Here is a 25818-nt window from a genome sequence, read left to right as displayed (position 1 = left end):
AAAGATTGGCTGTGACTTCTCACCTGCTTCCCACCCATTTCTGCATCCAGGGGAGATGGTCAGAGAGACCGGACTGTTAAATTTCACCCCATCACTGTCACTGGCTGACAAGAAGCTCTCTGAAAACTGTAGATTCCAGTGAAAATCCAGTGCCAGTTTAAATACCTACCACTGCCCACTTCTTTTCAGACACCCCATAATATTACTATGTAGAAGGTCTTTGAAATCCTTGGTGAATAAGTATGGATAAATTCAGAGCTAATGGTTGAATAGGAAACCAGTTCATTGTCAGGTTGTCCTGCTGAGTAGGTTCCAGGCAGTTAAGAAGAGGAATCAGACATCTTACGATAGGACAAAGGGGAGGAATTATTCCTGTAGGTGAGCTGTCTCAACCAGCTTTAGTGTCAGACTTACTGATTGACCTGTGACGGCAACAACAGCACTTTGTACCTATATAACATCCACAACATGTTATCAAACAGACTGAATGCAGATGATGCTAAATGCAGGTGTTGTCAAAACCAATTTCCCTGAAATTGGTAGCGCGACGCTATTACAGCGCCAGCGATCGGGGTTCGATTCCCGTCACTGTCTGTAAGGAGTTTGTACGTTCTCCCGTGTCTGCGTGGGTTTCCTCCAGGTGCTCCGGTTTCCTCCCGCATTGCAAAAACGTACGGGTAGGTTAATTTGGGTTTAAAATGGGCGGCGCAGACTCGTTGGGCAAGAAGGGCCTGTTACCATGCTGTAAATAAATTTTTTAAAAAAAATTTAAAATTTAAAACAGACACTAGCATTGCAGACATTACAACAGGCTTGGTTGAAGAGGTACAGCAGAATGGAGGAGAGAGGGGCAGAGAGAGAGAGAGGTTTAGGGAGGGAATTCCAACATCTGGGAATGCTAAAGGATTACCACGAATGGTGGAAAGGAAGGAATCAGGGACACACTTGCAGAATGGGATATTGGCCTCTCAGTAAACCTTCCTGAGCTCATATCGGAAAATGGTATGGGGGGAAAGTTGCTTTGAAAAATACTAAGTACTTTGAAAAATACCTGGAACTACTTTGAAAAGGTACTTTGAAAAAGTACTTTGAAAAAGTACTAATACTTTGAAAAATACTAAGTAGCATCTCAGGAATGGGGGAAAAGGTCAACGGGAGGGTTGCAGCATGTATCTTGGTGAACTTTTTTATGAAGATTCTTAATGTACAAGGGGAAGGAGGGACATCTTCTGGCCTGAACCAAACTGGGGTCGGAGTAGGAACCCTCCAAATGAACTGACCAACTGTAGCAAGGGGTGTGGGAAAACAGTTTGCATCCTTGGATCTGAGCACAATCAGGTAAATTCCACTTGGATCGGATCACTAATTGGGAACCGGGTGGAAATGCATCCAGGGATGAACTCTGTCTTACCTAGTAATGGGTGATTGCCTGAACGAGGATTAAGGGAAGCAAAACTTTCAACAAATTGCTTCCAAACCACACTGTGGTTTGGTGCTCCCAAGCCCGAGTGTAACTCTGAATGGGAATGTTAATAGGAGGTCCAAAGGTTTCCCTCGCTGACTCACAGTTGCTAGGATATGGTTTTGTACCCTAGCAACGGTGAGGGAGCAATGTAAATGTAACATGAAAAGCACCAAGAATGAAGAAAAATAAAGAAGAGGCATATCATGAGTCATGCAGTACCTGAAGCCACAATGATGCCCGGTGCTGAGTCCTTGCTGCCTATGTTGCCTGATGTGTAAGGATTCTGTGCCACATTCAGATGCAGATTCAAGGAGCAGTATGGCTGTAAACAGGAGTCACGGGATGATTCAAACCAGATGATCACCGTCACAGATATCTACCATGTTACCAAGGAAACCTGAGCTTTTAAGATACCAAATTTTCACTGCGTATTATCCATGAGGAAAAGATCCAGATTGATAGGAATTATTAGAGATTTTTTACAAAAGCAAAATGCTAGAAACTTGAGCAAGAAAAACAGAAACGCCGAGCAAAATGGATCTGTTGGAACTAATTAACCAACATTAATTCTGTTTGTTTCTCCACAGATGCTGCCTGACCTGATGAGAATTTCTAGCATTTTCCTTTTTTACTTCAGGTTTCGACATTGAATTCATATGTCAAGCATTCTTTTTCCTGTGCATTAAAAAAATAAGTTGACCTCAAATGTAAAGATTAAGAAATGATCGTCCCCTGACTAAAGTGTCATGAATGTGTTCTCGAGTAGGGTTTATGGCATGTGGGACAAATCAGCCTGATGCCATGTTGTTGAGGGTGGTGTCCACCTCATAGGTTTCTAGAGGAGGCAAATCATGCAACTAGGGTTTGAGCCCTGCACCATCCCTTGGGCTCAAGGTTCCAACCAACATCCATTAACTTTGGATGGCTGAAGAAGGATTCATATTCAAAAAGGGCATCCCACCAGTGCCATTTAAAGAGACCGCCAGCTACTTACAGGTTAATTTCTGGTTGATTTCCTCCCTGGTGTGATCATTGCACATATGAGAGGGAATATTGGACTAAACAGCCTCTGCATTTACATACATGGAGATAACAGGACTAGACTACAGGACAGTTCACATATGGTGGCTCCAGCAGGTTCTCCAAGGAGAGTGCGGAGGCAATCACGAGCTTGGTCACCAGAGTCTAGGGTCTTCATGTGGGGCTGGTAAGGCAGGGTCAGTCAATCACCCACTCCTCTGTGCCTCATTGGCTCCTGTGGATGAAGATCTCAACACATTTATAAGAAGTCCCTGCTTTGTGTAATCAGAGGGAGTATGTGGTGTGGGCCTAGTAAGATGACAGGCCCCTGTCAATCCTGCAGGAGTAAGATTGATGAAATAAATATGCTGCTTGACCTGAATGGAGAGGGTCAGTCAGGGATTAGGGCAGGGGTTGGGGTTCAGTATGAGGACTGGGGAGACGGTGTGGAGAGGTCCAAGGTTCAGAGAAGGGAAAAGGAGCGATCAGAAGATTGGGGTGGAGGTGATCAGAGTGGGAGTGGGTGATGGTGGGTAATCTGATGGTCAGGGCCTTGAAGAGTCAGGTAACTTGGGGGTCAGGAGGTGAGATCAATGGGTGAGGGACAATACCCAGGGGAAGGGAGTAATTATCAGACTTCCCTTAATGGGAGTCCCAGCTTTTCACTGGACAAATACACATGAAAATAAGTTGGGATGCCAGTTGCAGTTGGACAAACATGGCAAATCTCTCTAGCAGCACTGCAATGATACATTGCATGGGGAGCAACACTACTTGAGGTCCTGACACACATGCAAGCACTAGTCATACAGAGAGGTGTCCAGTCCAATTTCCTGAGTGATGCATAACAACCCAGAAATGGTCATTATCATGGTTCAGTCAATCCATTGTTATTCATGTAGTACTGATGCAAGTCATGGGATCATACAGCATGGAAACAGACCAACTGACACACCTCATCTTTGCTGACCAGTGGGGGCCCACTTGTAACTTCCAGCCTTCTATGCCTACGTGATTCAAGTGCTCGTCTAGACACTTCTTAAATGCTGTCAGCGACTCTGCCTCCAACACTCTCTCAGGCAGTGCATTCCGGTCGAATACACTTGCCTGAGAGAGTGGAGAGAGTGGTGGTGAGCAATCAGATTTCTGGACCAGTGCATCCTTCTCACCCTTAGCTGTGGTCCTGGATACATGCTGATCTCCGAGGCATCATTCATCTGGGATGAGACAAAGTCAATTTCACACTATTAAACTTTCAGCTTTTCGTTCCCTCTATTGATGAGTGAAATCACCGCATTATATTGCCAGTTAATGTCAAATGAAGGGCGATAAAAATTTGCTGTCTTGTTCAAAAAAGTTTAAAGCACAATCAAAATGTCAATAAAGATGCGAGTAACATTGACCTATCATTTCACTTGGCTGCTGCTGGTTCTAGGATCAGACTGATCATGACGCTCGGTCTCCTTCATTGCTTCCTTGCCTTGTCTGGATTTGTCTAGGATACTTATCCAAAATAAAAAGCTCCTTAAAGAATAAGGGGAAGTCTCTGGGGTGGCACAGAGGCAGAGCTGGTAGAGCTGCTACCTCATGCCTCCAGGAACCCGGTTTCAATCCTGACCCCTGGCACTGACTGTGTGAAGTTTGCGCGTTGTATCTGTGAATGTATGGGTTTCCTCCGGGTGCTCGGGTTTCCTCCGGGTGCTCCAGTTCCCTCCCACATCCCAAAGATGGGCGGGTTCGTTGGGTGGTGGGGTCTGTGGGGCATTGAAGGGGATGTGCTGGGATTGGTGTAAAAGGGTTGCTCGGCAATCAATATGGACTCACTGTGCTGAAAGGCCTGTTTCCATGCTGTATGGGTCTACAACTCTTTGTTTGCCAAGCCACATGACCACTGTGCAGAGATTTCAGCCATCAGATTGTACTTTTTGTATGTTTTGGCATGAGTCTCAAAGGTGAATTTCTTCCTCATAATTGCTCAATAAAATGATGAGGAAAGGCAGGTGAAACTTGGGGCACTTGATGTGGCAGCTTACCAGAAGACAGTGAAGGTCCTTGCCTCTCAGATCTGTGGCGGGAGCCTCCAGAAGTCGCCAGTCTCGTCCCTTATTGTATGTGATGAAGGTCTTGACCTGCTTTTGCACCTTTTTGTTAGCCAAGAACATTCCCTTTATCCCTGCTACCTAGGAAAAATGGTTACAATTGAAATACCATCAACTGAAATGGGGGCCAGTTTTAAACCACATCCAAGCCAATTCAACTGAAGTTTGACATGGATCTAACCATGATTTAGTCGAACAGAACTTTCAACAGTTGGGGTTTCCACCCTTGGTCATTTGGTATTGGTATTGGTTTATTATTGTCACTCGTACCGAGGTACAGTGAAAAACTTGTTTTGCATACCGATCGTACAGGCCAATTCGTTGCACAGCGCAGTTACATTGAGTTGGTACAGAGTGCATTGAGGTAGTATAGGTAAAAACAATAACAGAACAGAGTAAAAGTCTCACAGCTACAGAGAAAGTGCAGTGCAGGTAGACAATAAGGTGTAAAGAGTCCATCTCATCGTATAAGGGAACAGTTCAATAGTCTTATCACTGTGGGATAGAAGCTGTCCTTAAGCCTGGTGGTATGTGCCCTCAGGCTCCTGTATCTTCTACCTGATGGGAGAGGGGAGAAGAGAGAATGACTCGGGTGGGTGGGGTCTTTGATTATGCTGGCTGCTTCACCAAGGCAGCGAGAGGTAAAGACAGAGTCCATGGAGGGGAGGCTGATTCCCATGACACACTGGGCTGTGTCCACAACTCTCTGCGGTTTCTTGCGGTCCTGGGCAGAGCAGTTGCAGTACCAAGCCGTGATATATCCAGATAGGATGCTTTCTATGGAAATCATTTATAAAACAGTAGATTAGCATCAATGTTAGAATCAGGGTCACGTAAATGAGGAAGGGCATTCTGTCTGGCTGGCTCAGTGACCCAGACTGAGTGTACTCCGTCACGCCACAACAGTTTCCACAATGGGTTTTTGACTTCATTGTTTTATTAGTCACCATTGTTTCCACTTTTTACATGAGGAACTTCCTGGAGTGAGTCTTAAATGTCTCTTGTTCTGTATTGATTTTTTTTTTCCAGTTATGAACAATACAACTGTAATACAGGTAGTTCTGAACATAGTTTTGAACAAAGGTTGCCTTTGTACATAGAACATTACAACACAGCAGAGGAACAGGCCCTTCTGCCCACAATGTTGTGCCGAACTAATTAAGCTAATGATACCTAATTCCACTAATCCCTTCTGCCTACATATGGTTCATATCCCTCCATTCTCTGCACATTCACGTGCCTATCTAACACCCTCTTAAACACCACTATTGTATCTGCATCAACCACTACCCTCAGCAGCTCATTCCACTCTTTGTGTAAAAAAACATGCCCTGCACATCTCCTCTGAACTTAACCCCTCTCACCTTAATGCATGCCCTCTAGTATTCAACCCTGGGAAAAACATACCGGCTGCCTACTCAATCTATGCCTCTCATAATTTTATAAATTTCTATCAGGGTATCAGATTATATCAAGTAGTTCTGCTATAACCCGTGTTTTCATAACGCAAATTGGTTATAACATGATTGATAGATTAGGGAACGCTATTTGGGTTGCTGATAGTGTGTTCGTGATCGGAAAAACCTGTTTAAATCTATGCTTTGAAGGCAACTACAGCCTGTTTTGTTGCAACGTGACTTTCCATAACGCGATGTTTCTTAGGAACGTAGTTTTTGTGTTATAGCAGAACTACCTGTAATTTGCACTGATGTTCACAGTTGGGCTACGTCTTGTCATTTCAACAAATGTATCATTATTTCTTTATTTGGCTTCCTCCTTTCTCTGAAAGCAGTGGATGTGTGCAGGTTTGCCAGTCAGTGGGGTGTTCTCTGATTCTTTATGGGAGAAAAACCTTGCCTCTGAATCACTCTACATTGCAACAGAGGAGAGCTGAACCTGACTCTGAGGAATAGATCACTCCATACAAGATTTAGGTTCTTGTTCCCCTGGTTGTATCTGTTTTTTTTTGCTCCAAGGGTCTGGACAAGTTGAAAATGTTTGTCTCACAGTCACTAAGACTTCAGAACTGGACGGGACAGGCTAGATGGACCAGTTGTCTTTTATTCTATCTCCATTATAATAAGTAATAAGGCTCAAGGGTGTGCATAAGGTATCGGGAGCAAACCCCGCCAATAATCATCTAAAAAAAAATATAATGTGAGGTTATGAACCTCTGCACGTATGTTCTCCTCAAGGACACTCCCGCCAAAACTGGTCAGACTTAAATTTGTACATGCGACCCTGGATCTGCACAGCCAAATTCTTCTTGATGATAGGTTGGATTGATTCATTCTGAGGTCAGTTAAGAGACTACACACTTCTGTGGTGCAGTTGTGCTCTAGGAGTACGGAAACAAGAGAGAGCTGTTTACTCCATTGAGTCTGTTCTGCTGTTCAACAATCCTCCCAAGTATGCTCACACTCAGGCCAAAAGCACCAGTTTGCTCGTGTCCAGAATCTGATACTGGGTGCAGACACTCCAAGAGGAACTTGAGGGGACCAGATTCATAAGCACATACTCGGGTCTAAGCTCACGTGTGAACATGCAGAGAAACAAAGGACTGTAGATGCTGGAATCTTGATGAAAAACACGATGATGCTGGAGGAACTCAGCAGGCCAAGCAGCATCAGTGGAGAAAAGCAGGTGGTCAACGTTTCGGGTCAGGACCCTTCTTCAGGACTGCTGTGGGCATCAGTGGGTTTGTAGAAGATGTCAGTGGATAAGGAATCTCCTGAGATGGAGACGGAAAGATCGAGGAAGGAGAGAGAGGTGTCAGAGATAGTCCAAGCGAATTGGAGAGCTGGGTGAAAATTAGTGGCGAAATTTATAAAACTGTCAAGTTCCACACAGGTACGAGAGGTGGCACCAATGTAGTCGTCGATACAGCGGAGGAAGAGTTGAGGAATGGGGCTGGAGTAGGCTTGGAACAGAGACTGTTCAACATAGCCAATGAAGAGGCAGGTATAGCTGGGGCCAATGCGAGTGTCCTTGGCTACGCCCTTGGTCTGTAGAAAGTGAGAGGAATCGAAAGTAAAGTTGTTAAGGGTGAGGACAAGTTCAGCCAGGTGGAGGAGAGTGTTAGTGGAAGGGGACTGGTTCTGTCTCTGGGTGTGGGCATCAGTGGGTTTGGAGGGCATGCAGAGCTGTGTTTGCATGAGCAGACTGGGATCCAAATGTACTTGTACATATGCAGCCCTGGATTTTTTGATCCAATATCCGAGGATATGGTGATATTTAAATGTGACCAAGGCCTAGAGGTCAACACTTGTAGAGTTTTTTTTGAAGCAGATGAAAGGATCGTATTGGTTTATGTTAACCCTCGCTTCTTCTCCATTGAAGGATTGGTCAGATGTCACTCAAAGAGGTGGAATGGATGGGTTTGAATCAACTTTTTAATACAAAAGGTACCATCCCGTGAGTCACGAAAGCCAGTTTTAGTGCTGCCCTGCAGATGGTCAGTAAGAAAATAAAGACCATTAGATGAGCATTGTCCCTCACTAACATATCGAAGGCATGCTGTATAGAAGCACACACAATGCACCATTTCCAAGTGCTTAAGCCAATATCTGATGCACACAAGCCTTTCCCTGCTCCTTTTCACCAGCCTTCATCAGCATTGCTGTAAAGGCATGGGGTCCTACCCACTGATGATAGGAAATTGGGATAGGGTTTATTGTGCAGACTCTCAGTACAGTGACATCCCATCCACGTCCAGACCTATCCTCAAAAAGAGGTCATGTGAATCTGGGACCCAAAGGGATTGTTCTACTTTGCTTATACCATCAGCATTCATGAAGTCTCTAAAACCAGCCCCTGTAGGGAAGAGGAGGTGCACTTCGAGATCTGCACAGTTAGTGGAGATTGGCCAAATCCACTACACAGAAAACAAACCCTCGAATATATTTCAGCATGGTTGCAGTATGAATATGAAGGCTTTAGAGAGATCTCCACATGCAGGATATAGTTTAATTTACCACTGAAGATTTTGAAATTGCTTTCTGTGTGCTCAACCTACAAAGTAATTGTTTTTAAATCTCCAGGAAAAGTGTTCTGGGCTTTATAATATTTATTTTTATCCAGCAATGTTTAACCTAGAATTTAATGCTAGTAAACAACATTGTTCACCAAATCCATCCTGGAGTTTAGCAACAAGCACATTAACTTCCTTCCAACTTGATCCTGCCTTGAATAATCAAATCCATTTCTCAGATGGATCACTGCAATAGCAGAGCCAGCTGATCACTTGTTATGTAAATGATCAGGTTGTCCTGGTGTCACGTTTCCCCAGATACCTTTATCTCGAGTGTGCTGCTGAGTACAGACATTACGTTACCTCATAAAGGTCAATCATAACGTTCCCCTCTGGGCCTCTGCTGCTTTTCACATTCTCCAAAGCAATAGTGAAGTAGGCTCCTCTTGCGTCAGACACATACAGGTTATACGTGTCATTCTGGTTCCATTCCTGCAAAGCGGCAAATACTTGGTTTTCATCTGTGCTGATGATGTGCATATCCTGCCAAGACAGAAAAGCAACAGCCCTAAGTTGCAATATAAGCAATGCCGAGATGGTCTCAACAGGCTGAGCCAACAACACTGCTGCAAATGTCAAGGGAAATAAATATGGCTTGCAACGACTGGGTATTTCTTGTGGCATTTACTACATAGCTGGCCACAGGCATGCACCTGAGGTGAACCAGTTTATGACTCACATGTTTTGAGAAACTGGCCTCACTGAGGGTGTGCATGGCTGGATATGTTGTCAGAGTATTTAGGTGGGGTGAGTAATTCTTACTGGATCATGGATCAAAGTGACTCAAAGGAGAGGAAATCCAAGAGAGATGGACAACACGTAGTGATTACATTCTCACCTGTTTTACACCATTGGCCAAAGCTGTGAATGTGCCCTAGATCTCGAGGATATTCCCTAGCCAGTTACTATGAAGGCGGCATCCATCACTAAGGACCCTCATCATCCAGGACATGTCCTCTTCTCGTTACAGGATCCTGAAGACCCACACACAATTCAGAAGCAGCTTCTTCCCCTCCGCCATCAGATTATTGAACAGTCTATGAATCCATGAACACTACCTCATTGTTCCTTTTTTTTGCACTTTTTTTTAGATTTTAGATTTCTTTATCAGTCACATGTACATTGAAACACAGTGAAATGCATCTTTTGCGTAGAGTGTTGTGGGGCCAGCCTGCAGGTGTTGCCACGTTTCCGGCACCGACATAGCATGCCCACAACTTCCTAACCTGTACGTCTTTGGAATGTGGGAGGAAACCGGGGCACCCAGAAACCCACGCAGACACAGGGAGAACATACAAACTCCTTACAGACAGTGGCCGGAATTGAACCCTGGTCGCTGGCACTGTAATAGCGTTACGCTAACCACTACACTACCATGCAATTTGTGTAATTTATAGTAATTTTATGTCTTTGCACTGTACTGCTGTTGCAAAACAACAAATTTCACGTCATCTAAGTCAGTGATAATAAATCTGATTCTGATTCTGACTGATCTAGAATAATGTACCTGCAGAAAGAATAATTCAAACCCAACCCAACAAGTTTCAGCTCTGCATCTAATGACAATGGTCAACGAACATCCCCATTGCTAGCAGGTTCACAGAACTAGGCTGTCCATATTTACTCTGGTGATTCCGAAGATATTAGGGAACTCGGGAAGAGCATTCTTGGAATGGCTATCAGATTTGGAGACTCAACATCTCTTTAGCCCATGACCTAAATAACAGCCAACTGTTGAAACTGTGATGAAAAACACGATGATGCTGGAGGAACTCAGCAGGCCAGGCAGCATCTGTGGAGAACACATCTCTCCACAGATGCTGCCTGGCCTGCTGAGTTCCTCCAGCATCATTGTGTTTTTCATCTAGATTCCAACACCTGCAGTACTTTGTTTCTTTGTTGAGACTGTGAGGGATTATCATAGTGATGAGGGTGAGCACCCCTGGGAGAGCAGACATTGCTAAAAGCTGAATTGTGAAGGGATAGTTCTCACCATATTCTCTACATTTCATGGTAAAGAAATTAATAGCTTACCTCCTTATATTAGAACAAGGCCTAATTCTTCCTGCACTCAAGTTTTACTGGATGACATTCCTAACATAGCCAAGAACAGACTGACTGGTACTTCACCACAATTTCACCATCTGCAGGTTCCCCTCCAAGTCACGCACCATCTGGATTGGAAGTACATCACTGTTTCTTGATCATCGATGGGTCTTAATCGTGGGACTCCTTACCCAACAACACAAGTTTGTCGAACTTCTCACTGTAGCTCATGCCCTCTAATCCAGGCAACATCTTGGTAAACCTCCTCTGCACCCTTTCCAAAGCCTCCACATCCTTCCTATAACTGGACTTTGTGCCATTCAGTCTCTCCCAGGCTTCAACCTAACACTGGGTTTCCCTTTGTTATCTTCACCCCTCCCCTTCCCTCCGCCTTCTCTCCAACGTAAGGCATGTTTGACTTCTTACTTTGCGTTGTTCTGAGGAAAGGTCACCGACCTGAAACATTAACTCTGTTTCCCTATCCACCAATCCGCTGAGTGTTTCCAGCATCCTCCAGCTTTTATTTCAGTTTTTTGCTTTTGCCCTGAGGTGCGATTGGCTTGGTTCAGGAAGTAGGGTCAGGGACCAGCAGTATCCTGAAGGAGAAGCAGAAGGAAGCCTGTTTAAAACAACCCAGGGCCCTGCCTGCCTCTCCTTAATGTTGACGGGCTCGTGGGACTGGCTGGTACCACCCAGAAGTACCAGTAGTGAACAAGGCCTGGCTCACTTTAGAGCTACTCACTTGGGTTTCCGTTAATGATTGATATTTCATTCATAAAATCACTTCAACCAATGTGAGTGATGGGAGAGGTTTATAAATGGAGCACTGACCAATGAGCCGGTCACTCTTCTACTGATGTCAACACATGAGGGCAGCTGGACTCACAAATTACAATGATGGTAAAACCCAGTTCTAAGCCCTGACCAAACCATATGAGCATAGTTTGCTTCCTGGTTTCCTCAATAGATTCACAGATATAAGAAGCCTTCACCGTTTTTATCTCTTCCCTGTCTTGTATAATTGAGTGATGCACATTGAAATTTATTCAATTCACTGGCGGTACAGACAAAGACCAGAGCTTCTGTACACAGTGCAATCTCTGCGGTATGTAAGATACAAGATATTTATTTATTAATCACATGTACATCGAAGCACACAATGAAATGCGTCTTTTTGTGTTACTGTGCTGTGGGCAGCCCGCAAGTACCTATACATATGTTTATGTTTTGTGCCTCATCTGTGATAATGCTGCAAGCAGGTATTTCATTGTCCCTGTACCTCACTGTACTTGTACACATGACAATAAACTCAGCTTGACTTGACTTGAAATAACCATGAAGGTGGCTAAGGAAGGGGCTTGCTGAATTCTAAAGAGTGCTGACACTGCACAGTTTTTACCTTGGGCAATGAATATTTGGGGAGCTTCATCTGTGCGAAGCCCTCTCTGCGATATGACACGTAGTAGGTTACCCGTCCACCAGATGTCACCTAGGGAGAGAATAATATAAGATACCTTTATGAATCAAATGTACATCAAAACACACAGTGAAATACATCTTTTGTGTAGAATGTTCTAGGGGCAGCCCGCAAGTGTCACCACGCTTCTGGCGCCAACATAGCATGCCCACAACTTCCTAACCCGTACGGCTTCAGAATGTGGGAGGAAACCGGAGCACCCGGAGGAAATCACGCAGACACGGGGAGAACGTACAAACTCCTTACAGACAGCGGCTGGAATTGAACCCAGGTTGCTGGCGCTGTGATAGCATTATGCTAACCGCTGCACTAAGTGGCAGGAATTAGTCATGGGCAGTAAAAATGTAATGCTGGACAAATGCACAATAAAGACCAGGCAAGTGTTTCTGACCTTCTGATAATGTGAAGGATAAGAAACCTCATGACTAGGCCACTCTGAGAACCTCATAACACGAGGACAATGTTTCTTCTCGTATTAAGCAGGTGAACATCATCAGAAAGGGTTTGCTATAATCACAGCTTCATCTCTAACCCTGTCTTTCTAGCTGTTTGATAATATTCCTGTAACTAGTGGTGTTCCGCAGGGATCTGTACTGGGACGTCTGCTGCTTGTAGAATTGGATGAAAACATGGATGGGTGGGTTAGTAAGTTTGCAGATGACACAAAGATTGGTGGCATTATGGATAGTGTAGAAGATTGCCAAAGGATATAGCGGGATATAGATCAGTTGTAGATATGGGTGGAGAAATGACAGATGGAGTTTCATCTGGGCAAGTGTAAGGTGTTGTACTTTGGGAGATCAAATGTAAAGGGAAAGTACACAGTTAAAGGCAGGACCCTTAACAGAATGATGTACAGAGAGATATTGGTGTCCAAATCCGTAGCTCCCTGAAAATGGCTGTACAGCTTGATAGGGTGGTAAAGAAGGTGTGTGGCGTGCTTGCCTTTATCAGTTGAGGCATTGAGCTCAAGAGTGAGGAAGTTACATTGCAGTTTTATAAAACTCTGGATAGACCGCATCTGGAGTATTGCATTCAATTCTGGTCACCCCATTTTTTAATTTGGCATCGTGTTCAGCACAGACATTATGCAGGGCAAGTTTTTACACAGAGAGTGGTGGGTGCTTGGAATGCACTGCCAGGGGTGACGATGAAGGCAGATATGATAGAGGCATTGAAGAGGCTCTTAGATAGGCACATGGATATGCAGAGAATGGAGGGATATGGACCATGGGCAGGCAGAAAGGATTGGTGTAATTAGGCATCATTAACTTAATTAGTTCGGCATAACATTGTGAGCTGAAGGGTTTGTTCCTGTTCTATGTCCTAAAGATCACTTTTGGTACATTTCTGTTGTTATATAAATACAAGTTATTACTTGTCTTTTGCGAAACTGTTTCTTTTGCCTTCCCCTGATTCTATTTTCTGCAGCCTGACTACTAAAGCCACTGCCACAACCCGACACTGTATGTGTCAGGCATGGTTGCGTGAAACAGCGAGAAGGTGGTTCAAGAAGTTTTCCTTTCCGCAGGTCTCTGATTAGCCACGCTTCATGATCAGGAATCACGTTGCCTTCTCTTGCCTGTGTCCTTTGCTCCTCCAGCACACTTTCTCGCTTTCAACGTGACAGGCAGAACCTAATTTGGTGCACTCATCAATTCAACAAGCAAGAAAATAGATCTTTCTGTTTACTGCAATTAACCTGTCTTTCTCAGCCACTTGCCAATCAAAGCAGAGACAGCACAGTTTCTTCCTGCTGTAATCAGCATGGCTTTATTAGAACATTTGAATAATCATAGAAGGAACCTGTTTAATAATCAACAATATGAATATCTTTCAATTGTTAAAAGAGTTTCTCTGTTTTTATCCACGACAGACTCATGGTTCAATTGTTTGATTCAAATGGTCTGAGGAAGATATAAGGCTATGGGGCTAATGTTAAGTACCCCAGGCTGATGACAATGAGGCAGAATACTACTTAAATAGCAGTGGCTCAATCTCTTGCCCTGTCCTTTCTGATCTATGATTTTGAGGCTGCTATTAAAGTACCTTCAGGAAGCTTAACTTCCCTTAATGTCAAATACTTCTTTTCTTTATCTCTTTTTCATTCTCTTTGATATTTCTAAGCTGCTTGCTTTGTTTTACAATACAGGAGGCCATTTGGTCCACTGACTCCATGCTAGTTTTCAGACCACTTCCATGACTCTCATTCCCTCACTTTTTTCCCTATAGCATCTTCTCTCCGGAATGTCCACTATAATATTCCGGGCACCCACCTATATTAAGGGCAATTTACAGTGGCCCATTATCCTGCCGGCACGTCTTTAGGGTATGGGAGGAAACCAGACCACTCAGTGGAATTCCCACAGGCACAAGAAGAATGTGCAAACTTCATACATAATGTACCTGAGGTCAGGATCGAACACAGATCACTGGAGCTCTATGACAACAACGCTAACTACTGCAACACACTAATAGGTCAGCAAATGGGCAGCATCCGCAGTCTCTTTGTGTGTTGCTCCAGATTCCAGCATCTACAGTCTCTTGTACTTGCAGCACTAACTACTGTGCCACTCTGCAGGTCAGTAATGAGGGTGACGTGGGTATTTGTTAGCTGATCTGAAGTCAACAATCACAAATGAGAGGCAGATCATTTGCCCAAGGTTACTCCATTGTGGCTACAAGATCTTCCTTGGGCCAATTCAATAGCACTTGAAAGGTGTTTGAGAATGGAAAGAAATATGGAAGGCCTGAGGTACTGGTAGTCAGCAGACAGAGATGAAGAAGAAACTGCTTGGTCATTCAAGGAGTATTTCAATCCCATTCCTGGAAAGATGGCATGTACGATGTATCACCTTTTGGACTCTCCCCTCAATTCCTTCACACCTTCTCTTGGTCACACAGTTTAGTTTCAATGTGGTATGGACAACTATTCTTTGATTTAGGAAAGTGACGTGCTTCTGCTAAATGTTCCGTAGAGTGAAGTATTAGAAATGAAGAAAGCTGAGTGAAATGCCTCATGGCACAGTGCATTTCTATGTTCCTCCCCCAAAGACTCAATGGTGTCATCGCCAAAATTTGTAAATTGAACATGAGGAATACCTATTTTCTCTCGATTTATGCGTTCTAAACTTCTTGTTCATTTAAGCCGCCAAAGTCATGATCTGAATGGGCTTCACAATGGTGTAGCTGGTAGACCTGCTGCCCCACAGCTCTAGTGACCTGGGTTCGATCCGGACCTCGGGTGCTGTCTGTGTGGATTTGCACATTCTCATTGTGACCGTGTGGGTTTGCCTCTGGGCGCTCCGGTTTCCTCTCATGTCCCAGAGACATGCGGGTTGGTAGATACATTGGCCACTGTAAATTGCCTTTGGTATGTAGGTGAGTGGCAGATTCTGGGAGGAGTTGATGGGAATGTGGGGAGAATAAAATGTAATTTGTGTAGGTTAGTCTAAATGGGTTGGCATGGATTTGGTGGGCCAAGGGGTCTGTTTCCATGCTGCATGAATCTATGGCTCTCTGGATGTGCTGATACTAAGAATGAGGCTCCCAACTAAACTGAGGTCTCCTCCAAATTTGCATTGGATTGGCTTCGGGGATAACAGCAGATCACCAAATGTCTCCATGGAGATTTATTTACTGCTTGCGACCAGAATATATATTCCATGTAGATAAAAGTTAATGTGATGGCCACAAAATCTGGGTACATATGATTAGCTCAATAAAATGCAAAAGGGATTTATCTTACTTGGATCAGAGGCTATAACATGCTGTTGTAAAAGCCCTGAAAAAAAATGAGCTGTAAAAATATGCTAGTCTATTAATATTTTCACACATGGGAGAAACAGCCTCTCAAACATATTTTCTTTTTGGATCTTTTTTTTAAGTGATGATGGCAATGGATTTATTTGCTGCAAATGTATGGCCCAGGGCTTTGGATATTATAGAGAATATAATCGTCCAGATTTTGCAGAGAATTTCCAACAGCTCCACATGTAACTGCCAACATTTTCCCACCTAACTACTGAGAAGTTTGGAATTCCTACACAGGGATTGCTCAAGTGCAGGAGTCCTAGAATTCCTGAGAGGTCCACGGTGCTGTTGGGATGACAACAACTGCATTCCGACATGGGAGCCCACTGGTGGAGTGCCAAACCTTTGCAGATTTTGCAGTAGCTACACTGAGAAATCTGTCCGCTGAACCCATGCCACGCTTTACCAGGATTCTATGGCTACATTGTCAACAGAAAAAATCTTCAAGCACACCATTTGGATCAATTGGAATTCCAATCAATATAAAATTCTTCAACTTTAGATAATATGCTTTGTCTGTCTGTATCAGAAGTGGCCATTTCTTATGGAAGTCATCCATAAGTGATAATGGCTTAATTTTTCTCTCTCCATGACTACGGTCTGAGCTGCTGGGCATGTCCCACAGTCCTGCTATTTACAACACTGAACACAGGCAAAGAAGTGTATTCACCCTCTAAATGCTTCCATAAACCCAGATGACCTGGCTTCACCCTGTCACAGATATTCCCTTTGTCCTGTCCATCCCTCCCACCACCTTCTCTGCAGCTTAAAGCCACCTTTATTTTCCCAGCTCTTTCGCAGGCACATGGGACTAGTTCAATTGGGCAACTTGGTGGGCTGAAGGGCCTGTTTCTATGCTCAATAACTCTATGACTCTGCAACTCTGATAAAAGAGCTTCGACCTGAAACATGATCTCTGTTTCTCTTTCTGTAGATGCTGCTTGACCTGTTGAGTGTTTCCAGCAATTTTTGTTTTATCTCGAATTTCCAGCATCTGCATTTTTTTTTGATTATAGAATCATAGAATCATAGAACAGTACAGCACAATACAGGCCCTTAGGCCCACAATGTTGTGCCGACCTTTAAACCTCACCTCAGACTATCTAACCCCCTCCTCCCACGTATCCCTCTATTTTAAATTCCTCCATATGCTTATCTAGCAATCTCTTGAATTTGACCAATGTACCTGCCTTCGCCACCGCCCCAGGCAGTGCATTCCATGCCCCAACCACTCTCTGGGTAAAACAACCTCATTCGATTATCACGACAATCAAATGAGTGCCAGCAGCCCTCAACAATGGTAAGCCCACACCCAGTGCCACCATAACTAGCTCTTCATCTCTCAACCTAATACACTTCATGTTGAATTTTACTGAACACAAAGTAATAGCTACAACAGGTTAGAACTCACACTCTTCCAAAATGCACCCTTTTTGTATTCTGTTGGAAGAAAAACCTCTCAAATAAATCTCATCCAAGTAAATCTTTTAAATATTGCCTTAGGCTTCTTTTCAAACCAGTTTGAAGAACAACTGCATTTAAACTGCAGAAGATTAAAGAGTCGGGTACAGTGTGGATGAAACCTTGGCACATGCTCAGACTGCATAATCTGTATTCAACCATGGGAGCACGCCTCTGGACAAAAATATTGGCTTTACATTTCTCTGGGGCTTGAAGTGGATGGTTGCTACTAGTCCAAGGCTATTATCCCCTCCAGCTTTTCTTATGGTGCTGACCAATATAGATGAGTGTCTCAGGAAACCTGGCAATTTTTTGGGTAATTATTTTGAGTAATGTCAATACTTCTTCACCCTAAAGCTGTTAACTTTGAGATGTGTTCAGCCCTATAAACGTGGTTTCTTATGCGCCTAATTCTGTTTTTTCCCTTTTGCTGTTATTCCAAAGATAACGGAATCCCTTTCAGTCTCATGGTTTGGTAATCATGATTAGAAGCATCTAACCAAAATGCATTAATATGCTCCACAAATGTGTTGTCTTAAACATTGCACTATGGAATGAAACTAACACTGATATGAATGATTCATCGAGAAAAATAGAGTTATATATCGTGTAAGGGTGAAGCCAACACTATACCATCTCCTTCTTTTATTTGCATTCATCATTCTTTGATTTCTCCTGAAAAACTTCTGGAACTGGATACATAACCAATCAGAATAAACTAGAGCAAAATAAAGACACACACCACAGTTCTCCACTTGATAGAAACAATGATCGGAATCAATGCCAAATAGAGATAGGGTGAGATAGGAGATAAATTGGTGTGATTGATTTTTCTTGAAACAATTTAGATCTTCTGAAAGGCAGTACAACCAAAAATGTGTTCTAGCTCTAGATGTGAATAACAATTGATTGAACTGAGGTCTGTACTCAATAAGACCTTCCTTGCTCCCATTTTCAATGAGCTCATAGACTATATCTCTGAAAAGGTCACATGTGACATTTTTTCATTTTTCAATGAATTAGACTATGCTTTCGTATTCATTCACATGCAGTGTTATATTAAATTGCTTTAAGTGACTATGTAACATAAGGTTATCACTTATCGGGAACATGTGTACAGAATATGCATTAGCTTCAACCAAGTCAAATGATTCAAAACATTAGACATCAAGGTCCTTTCAAGCTTAATAAGATTAAGATTAAGATAAGATATCTTTAATAGTCATATGCACATTGAAACACATAGTGAAATGTATCTTTTGCGTAGAGTGTTCTGGGGGCAGCCCGCAAGTGTCGCCACGCTTCCGGCGCCAACATAGCATGCTTACAGCTTCCTAACCCGTACGTCTTTGGGATGTGGGAGGAAACTGGAGCACCCAGAGGAAATAAGGCAGTAAATATTTTCATTGATGCTTATCAGCAGTGGATAGGGTTGTTGCAATGCTGACAGGAGCAATGAGCCTGTTTCGGCTCTCTCCAGGAGCAATCCAGTCAATCTCATTCACTAGCTCTTCCCTGTGGCTGTGCAATAATTTTCTCCCGTGGTATCTGCGTGATTGAATTCGCCTTCCCCTCTCCATGATGCAGTGAATCCCAGATTTTTCACTTTCTTGCTGAAAAGATTTTCCTCATGTCACCTCTGGTTCTTATAAAATCTGTGTCCTCTGGTTCTTGGCCCTTCTACCAGTGGAAGCGGTTTCTTATTTTCTATTCTTACCACACCCTTTGAGCACAACTAAATCACCTCTCAGTCTTCTCTGAGGAGAATAACCCCAGTTTCTCCAGCAGAGGGGCTGATAATTAGGGGACACAACTGAAGTTAAGAGGTGAAAGGGTTAGAAGGCATTTCAAAGGGAAATTTATTCACCATGGCATGGTGAGGGGCTGATCTGGACCTACCTGCTTGAATGAGTGATGGAGGCAGAAACCCCCATCACATTTAGGATGAACAGCTGCTTTAAGCTCCAAGTCTCTGGTGGTGGGAAGTGGACTTGGCCTCAGCAGCTCCCTTTAAGCCCAGTACGGGTCAAATGGCTTCTTCTTCTGTTATCTAGTTCTACCTTACTGTGGTTTTAACTGGTTAATATGAGGCCCAAGTGGCTTGAGGCTGGCTTCTGGCCCCCTGCTGTGGACATGTGCTGCCAATTCGAAGTCTCAGTGATGGTTATGGGCTAAACTTTTGCCAAGATCTCCCTGTCTTGCTAATACACCATATGAACTTTCCATGGGATCTTGGTTTAACAATGAATTCAAAAGGCAGAGCTCGCAACTGTGCAGCCCTCCTGCAGCACCGCATTGAAGTGTCAGAACATGTGCTCTGGTACTGGATATGCAATGCAGAGTGTTTTTGATTAAACAAAAATGATAATCTGCAACACTAACACTTTTGAAGATAGTAAATCATTCCTAACAGACATAAATTAGACCAGATGTCTAACAGTGCTTGCGGCCTTTGATTTAACGGACTGATAACATTAGTTCAGAGTAAGTTCCTTTTCTGAGTTATTCAATACCTCATATTTCCTTACAAAATAGAAGAAAGACATTTGGCCCAATGAGTCAATGCTAGCTCTCAGAGCAACCCTATCGGTCCAATTCTCTCACTTATTTTCCTGTAACTTATTCTTTCACCAATTCTCCCAATTCTCCTGCCACCACCTACGTCAGTCTAGATGAAGGGTCTCAACCCAAAACATCAGCTGTGCCTTTCCCTCCACAGATGCTGCTTGACCAGCAGTTCCTCCAGCAGTTCCAGATTGCAGCATCTGCAGCCTCTTGTGCCTGCACACTCCCACCACTCTTTAGGTAAAGAGATTTCTCTTCTGTTCTTTATTTGCATGCTAGGTGGCTGTCTTACAATGAATAACTCCAGTCTTTTTTCTCTTCTCCACAAGGAGAAGCCATCAAAACCATCCATCATTTTAAAGGTATGTAAGATTTGTCAGACTTTGGCAAATTGATGCGCTTGTCCAATCCTGTACCTTGCAAGGTGCTTATATTAGGACAAACACTGCAAACTGGTCGAGAATATCAGTTCACTCGAGTTAGCAGTGATTATTGACTCATTGTTCTCTTCACCAACTACATGCATGTGGGAGCCTGAGCCTGCAGATAAACTCGGTCCCAGGAAAAACCTGGGACATCCTGCTCAAGTACTCTGGGCCAATTTGGCAGAATCTACACAGTTCTGGAACTGTTCATGAAGACTGGAGGGTGGCTATTGTTGCACCATTATTTAAGAAGGGTAGCTGGGACAAGCCAGGGAACTACAGGCTGCTGAGTTACTGGAAGGGATTCTGAGGGACAGGATCTATCAAAATTTTCATTGCACGTGTACTTGTGCATATGACAATTAACTCGACTTTGACTTTTGCCGAGGTGTAATTAGGGATAGTCAGAATGGCTTTGGGTATGGGAGATCGTGTCTGACAAATCTTTTAGAGTTTTTTGAAGAGGTAACCAAGAGGATAGATGAGGGTAGGATGGTGGACATTGCCTAGATGCACTTTAGCAAGGCTTTTGACAAGGTCCCACATGGCAGGCTAGTCTGGAAGGTTAGATGACATGGGGTCCAGGGAGAGATAGCTAATTGGATTCATAATTGGCTAGATGGTAGGAAACAGAGAGTGCTGGTCGAAAGTTGTTCCTTGGACTGGAGGCCTGTGTGCATCAGGTGTAGGTGCTGGGACTTTTGTTGTTCATTATTTATATAAATGATTTGGATATACACGTACAAGGCATGGTTAGTAAGTTTGTGGATGACACTAAAATGGGTGGTATCATAGACTGTGAAGAAGGTTATCAAAAACTTACAGGAGGATCTTGATCAGCTGGGTCAGTGGACCGAGGATTGGCAAATGGCTTTCAATTTGGATAAGGGCAAAGTGTTGCATTTTGGGAAGTCAATCCAGGGTAGAACTTATACAGTGAATGGTCAAGTCCTGTGGAGTGTTGTGGAACTGAGGGACCTAGGAGTACAAGTACATAGTTCGCTGAAAGCGTGTGTCACAGGTAGACAGGGTGCTGAAGAAAGCATTTGGCACGCTGGCCTTCATCAGTCAGGGCACTGAGTACAGGAGTTGGGACTTTATGTTGCCGTTCTACAGGATGTTGGTGAGACCGCACTTGGAGGATTGTGCCCAGTTTTAGTGGCCTAGTTACAGGGAAAACATCATTAAACTGGAAAGAGTGTAGAGAAGATTTACGAGGTTGTTGTTAGAACTTGAGGGCATGAGCTAAACTTGGGCAAGCAAGGACTTTACTCCTTGAGCATAGGAGATTGAGGGTTGACCTTACAGAGATATATAAATCAGAATCAGAATCATGCGGGACATAGATAGGGTGAATATACATTGTCTTTTTCCCAGGGAAGAGGAACTAAAAACTGGAGGGCATAGGATTAAGGTGAGAAGTGAAAGATTTAAAAGGGACCTGAGGGGCAACTTCTTCGCACAGAGGGTGGTATAGAATGAGCTGCCAAAGAAAGTGGTTGAATCAGGTACAATAACAATATTCAAAAGACATTTGCATAAGTACATGGATAGGAGGGATTTAGAGAGATATGGGCCAAACGCCGACAAGTGGGACTAGTTAGGTGGTCACCATGGTCAGAATGGATGAGTTGGGCCGGATGGCCTGCTTCCATGCTGTATTACTCCATGATTCTATGACTCTAGTTGCAGATGCAAAGTCTGCCTACTTTTCACGTTATCACAAACTAGCATCATGTGAAGGGGAAGCAATGTCACAGTATCACAGAGTGTGGTTTTTTTCCATCTTATACCTTTGACCAACATCCCCTACTAAAGATGAGCAATTTCAGACATTTCTAATGATTGATGCAAGTTTCAAGGGGAACGGAGGTGAATTTTCACCAACGTGATCTAACATACTTATTATGATAAGGAGGCTATTTGGCCCATCAAGTCCATGTCAGCTCCAAGTATAGCAATTCCATCAGTCAAACTCCTCCGTATCTTATTTCTTCATGATCCTGTAATTTATTCTTTCCCATGTGCCTCCCAACTTCCCTTCTGATTCTCTTCTACTTACCTGCACTGATGGGTAACTTACAGTGGTCAATTAACCCCTAGCAGTATGTTGTTGGGACAGAGGGAAGACACCAGAGCACTGGGGAAAGCCCACGCTGTCTCGGGGAGAACATACAAATTTGCACAGATAGCACCCGAGGTCAGGATCCAACCTGGCTTACTGGAGCTGTGGGCTCCAGCACCTACTGCACCACTAAACTGAGCCTATGTGTCTTTTCCTATGGCGGTACAGTGGCACAGCTGGTGGAGCTGCTGCCTCACAGTGCCAGAGACCTGGGTTCAATCCCGACCTTGGTGCTGTCTGTGTGGAGTTCAGACATTCTCCCAGTGACTGTGTGGGTTTCCTCTGGATCTTCCCACATTCCAAAGAGGTGCGGGTTGGGAGGTCGATTGGTCACTGTAAATTGACCCTTGTGTGTAGGTGAGTGGCAGAATCTGGGGTGAATTGATGAGAATGTGGGGAAATAAAACATAGAATTAGTGTAGGATTAATATAACTGGGTGGTTAATGGTCAGTATGGACTCGATGGGCCAAAGGGCCTGTTTCCATGGTGCATCACTATGACTGTAATTAAGAATGCATGTATTTGAATACCATACAGCCTGGTGGAAGTAATTTTGTCCCCAAGGGTTATGGCTTCTAGATACAAATCATGTCCTGGGCTGGTTATACATTACTGAGGAAATGCTCTCTAGATAGAAGTGTAGTACTGAGAGAGCACCACTTTATCTAAACCCATGGTGTAGTACGTGGGAGTGCCGACCAGTCTGACTTGGCAGTACATTACCAAGGGACGGATTGGTAGTCTCAGATGATAGTGTAACACCAACAGAGCACTAACTAGGCTGGATTAACTGCCACCTTTCATCTGAGATAGAACATAGAAAATTGAACAGTACAGCACAGGAACAGACACTTTGGCCCTCGATGTCTGTGCCGAAACTGATGCCTAATTAAATGAAATCTCTTCATGTTCCGCATCCATCCACTCCCTGTATGTTGATGTGTCTGTCTAAAAGCCTCTTAAATGCCACTGTCATATCTGCTTCCACCACTCCCCCCTGCAGTCTGTTCCAGGCACCTACCACTCTCTATGTAAGGTTCCCACTCAAGGTAATGAGGGAGAGGGTTGTGGGGGCCACAAACATTACAATGATCAGGCCTTCCTGCATTCTGCTGGTAAATGGCTCACAATTTGGGAGCATGCTGCTGATTAGATGGAGTGAGGCACCTACCACTCTCTGTGTAAAAAAAACTTACCCATTGGTGGGTTCAGTGAATATTGAAGCACTTGTGTCCTAAGGAGCCATCAGCAACCAGCTTCCACCCAACACCAGAGGCACCAGATCAACCAACAACAGATTTGTCATGAAAAATATACATAGCCCCACATGTTCCTTAATCAGCTTAGCCATAATCATATTGAGTGGCTTAAGGGACCAAGTAGCCTATTCCTGCACTGATTTTCTTGTACTCTTAATCCACAGCATCAATGTTAAACAAACCAATGTTAATGACTGTGTGTTGTACACCACTTTCAAAACTTGATTCAGTTGGGAACTGATGCTGTTGTAACAAAAAGTGGAGAGCGACCATTTTACCTGCGCAAACACGTAGTCATCTTGAACCACCAATGAATTGTGGTCTATGTAACCGGGAAATGGTGTGCTGCTTGCTGCTTCTGAGCAGTTCTGAATTCTACAGGTGATGTACTGAGCATCTGTGAAAAAGAAAGGAAGAGCGGAGGGTTTTCATGAAGGAAAAGGGGCACCTGAGGAACACTGCGACATTATGCTATCATTAGACTATTTTCACCAAGGAACAAAGTATCACCCTGCAATCATTCTTTCTATTTCCTTCAGAAAGTCACAGAACATTTTAAAAAGCTAAAATCAAATGCAAAGTCACATCAACGATGTCAAATTCAAATCAATAGGTTCACAGGAAAATTTCACTGATGAATATAGAAAATAACACTTTTGTACTACCTGGATGTTCTTATGTATGGAATGATCTGTGTGGATGGCATGCAAACAAAAGCCTTACATTGTATCTCAGTATGTTTGACAATAATGAACCAATTACCAGTTACAAAGGCATTAAAAGTAAGTGCCTTGTAACCTAGATTCACACAGACAACTGGAAAGTCCATGTCATGCACCTTCACATGCTCTGTGAGAGACATGTACATTTTTTGGGAAGTTCTTCATCAAGGGCTCTACCATCATGAGCTAACTTGCACTGACCCACTCACCTTGTGTTCACTGACCTACATCGGCGTTTCCTTGTCTGGTAACCCTGGTTTCCATGTTATAAAAGGAACAAAGAGGCAAGGAAGAAAGGAGCATGAAAACTTCACGAGGAAGATATCAGTCTTCGCTGAGAGGTGTCACCTCTCAGAGAAGACTGAACAGAACAGACCTCTTTTCTGTAGAAAAGGGAAAGCTAAATAAAGACTTGGAAGCAATAACATTTTTGACAGGGTAGACGCAGAGAACATGCTTTTTACTTGTGGGCCAATTCTGCATTGAGGGGCCCTAAGTATTAAATAGTCACTAAAGAATCAATCGGGCAAGTCAGTAGGAATTTCTTCACCCAGTAAATAGGTAGAATTTAGAGCGTGCAACTTTATGAAGCAAATAAGGTGAAGGTGTAAAGCAAAGTGGAATTAACATACGAGGGACAGAGATTCAGATTTTCATTTTACCTTAGCGAACACAGGGTCATCTTGAACCACCAGTGTCTGTATAACCTGGAAGCAGCATGCTGCTTGCTGCTTCTGAACTGTTCTGAATTCTATACATGATACACTGAGCACTTGTGAATCCCGTGGAATAGGAGAGGGGTGGGAGAAGCCGGATGGCTCCAATGATTGTGTCGGCGCTGTACATTCTATGCAATGTGGCATTTAGACTTTCACAGTGGAATCCTTATGGATCTGATTTCAAGCAAATGGGCTGTGTCACTGATCATGTCCTGAAAGCACCTCATCAGCATGAAGCAGTTATCAAATCAAATTGGCTATTGAGGGGAATTGAGAAGCCACTGCATAATAGTCAGATGGTCTCCAATGGCATTGTACAGATTAATGATGAAGTACTACAAAGGATTTCACAAAGAATGAGGGGAATGATTGGAGGTATTAGACGACTTAAATTGAGAAGGAACTCTCCAGTGAATCAATTTACTTTCATTGAAGCAGAGGGAGATTTTTTAGAATAATGAAAGATATAGATATAAAGTAGAAGCCATTTATCATTGGTAATAAGCACTGGACTGGAGGCCATGACAGAAATGATTTCACACCTCGATAAGGCTTCGGATCAGAAAACCTGCCCCCCACAAGATGGTGAAC

At 43.6% G+C, this 25818-nt stretch overlaps 1 protein-coding gene across 1 annotated transcript in view; it reads right to left on the bottom strand.

Moving 5' to 3' along the window:
* Window positions 1–25818, bottom strand: part of LOC127576893 (VPS10 domain-containing receptor SorCS1-like) — an 856973-nt gene that overhangs the window by 134063 nt on the left and 697092 nt on the right. Inside the window, exons 7-11 of the mRNA XM_052027714.1 lie at window positions 24065–24183; window positions 12060–12149; window positions 8918–9097; window positions 4519–4665; window positions 1685–1787 (exon numbers count right to left, since the gene is read on the bottom strand). Coding sequence (XP_051883674.1) covers window positions 1685–1787; window positions 4519–4665; window positions 8918–9097; window positions 12060–12149; window positions 24065–24183 — 639 coding nt within the window. The remainder of the gene's footprint in view (window positions 1–1684; window positions 1788–4518; window positions 4666–8917; window positions 9098–12059; window positions 12150–24064; window positions 24184–25818) is intronic.

Source organism: Pristis pectinata, chromosome 12 (assembly GCF_009764475.1).
Source record: "Pristis pectinata isolate sPriPec2 chromosome 12, sPriPec2.1.pri, whole genome shotgun sequence".
Lineage (NCBI taxonomy): Eukaryota > Metazoa > Chordata > Chondrichthyes > Rhinopristiformes > Pristidae > Pristis > Pristis pectinata.
Note: the sequence above shows the minus strand (reverse complement) of the source record. Positions and strands in the feature narration are given on the sequence as shown.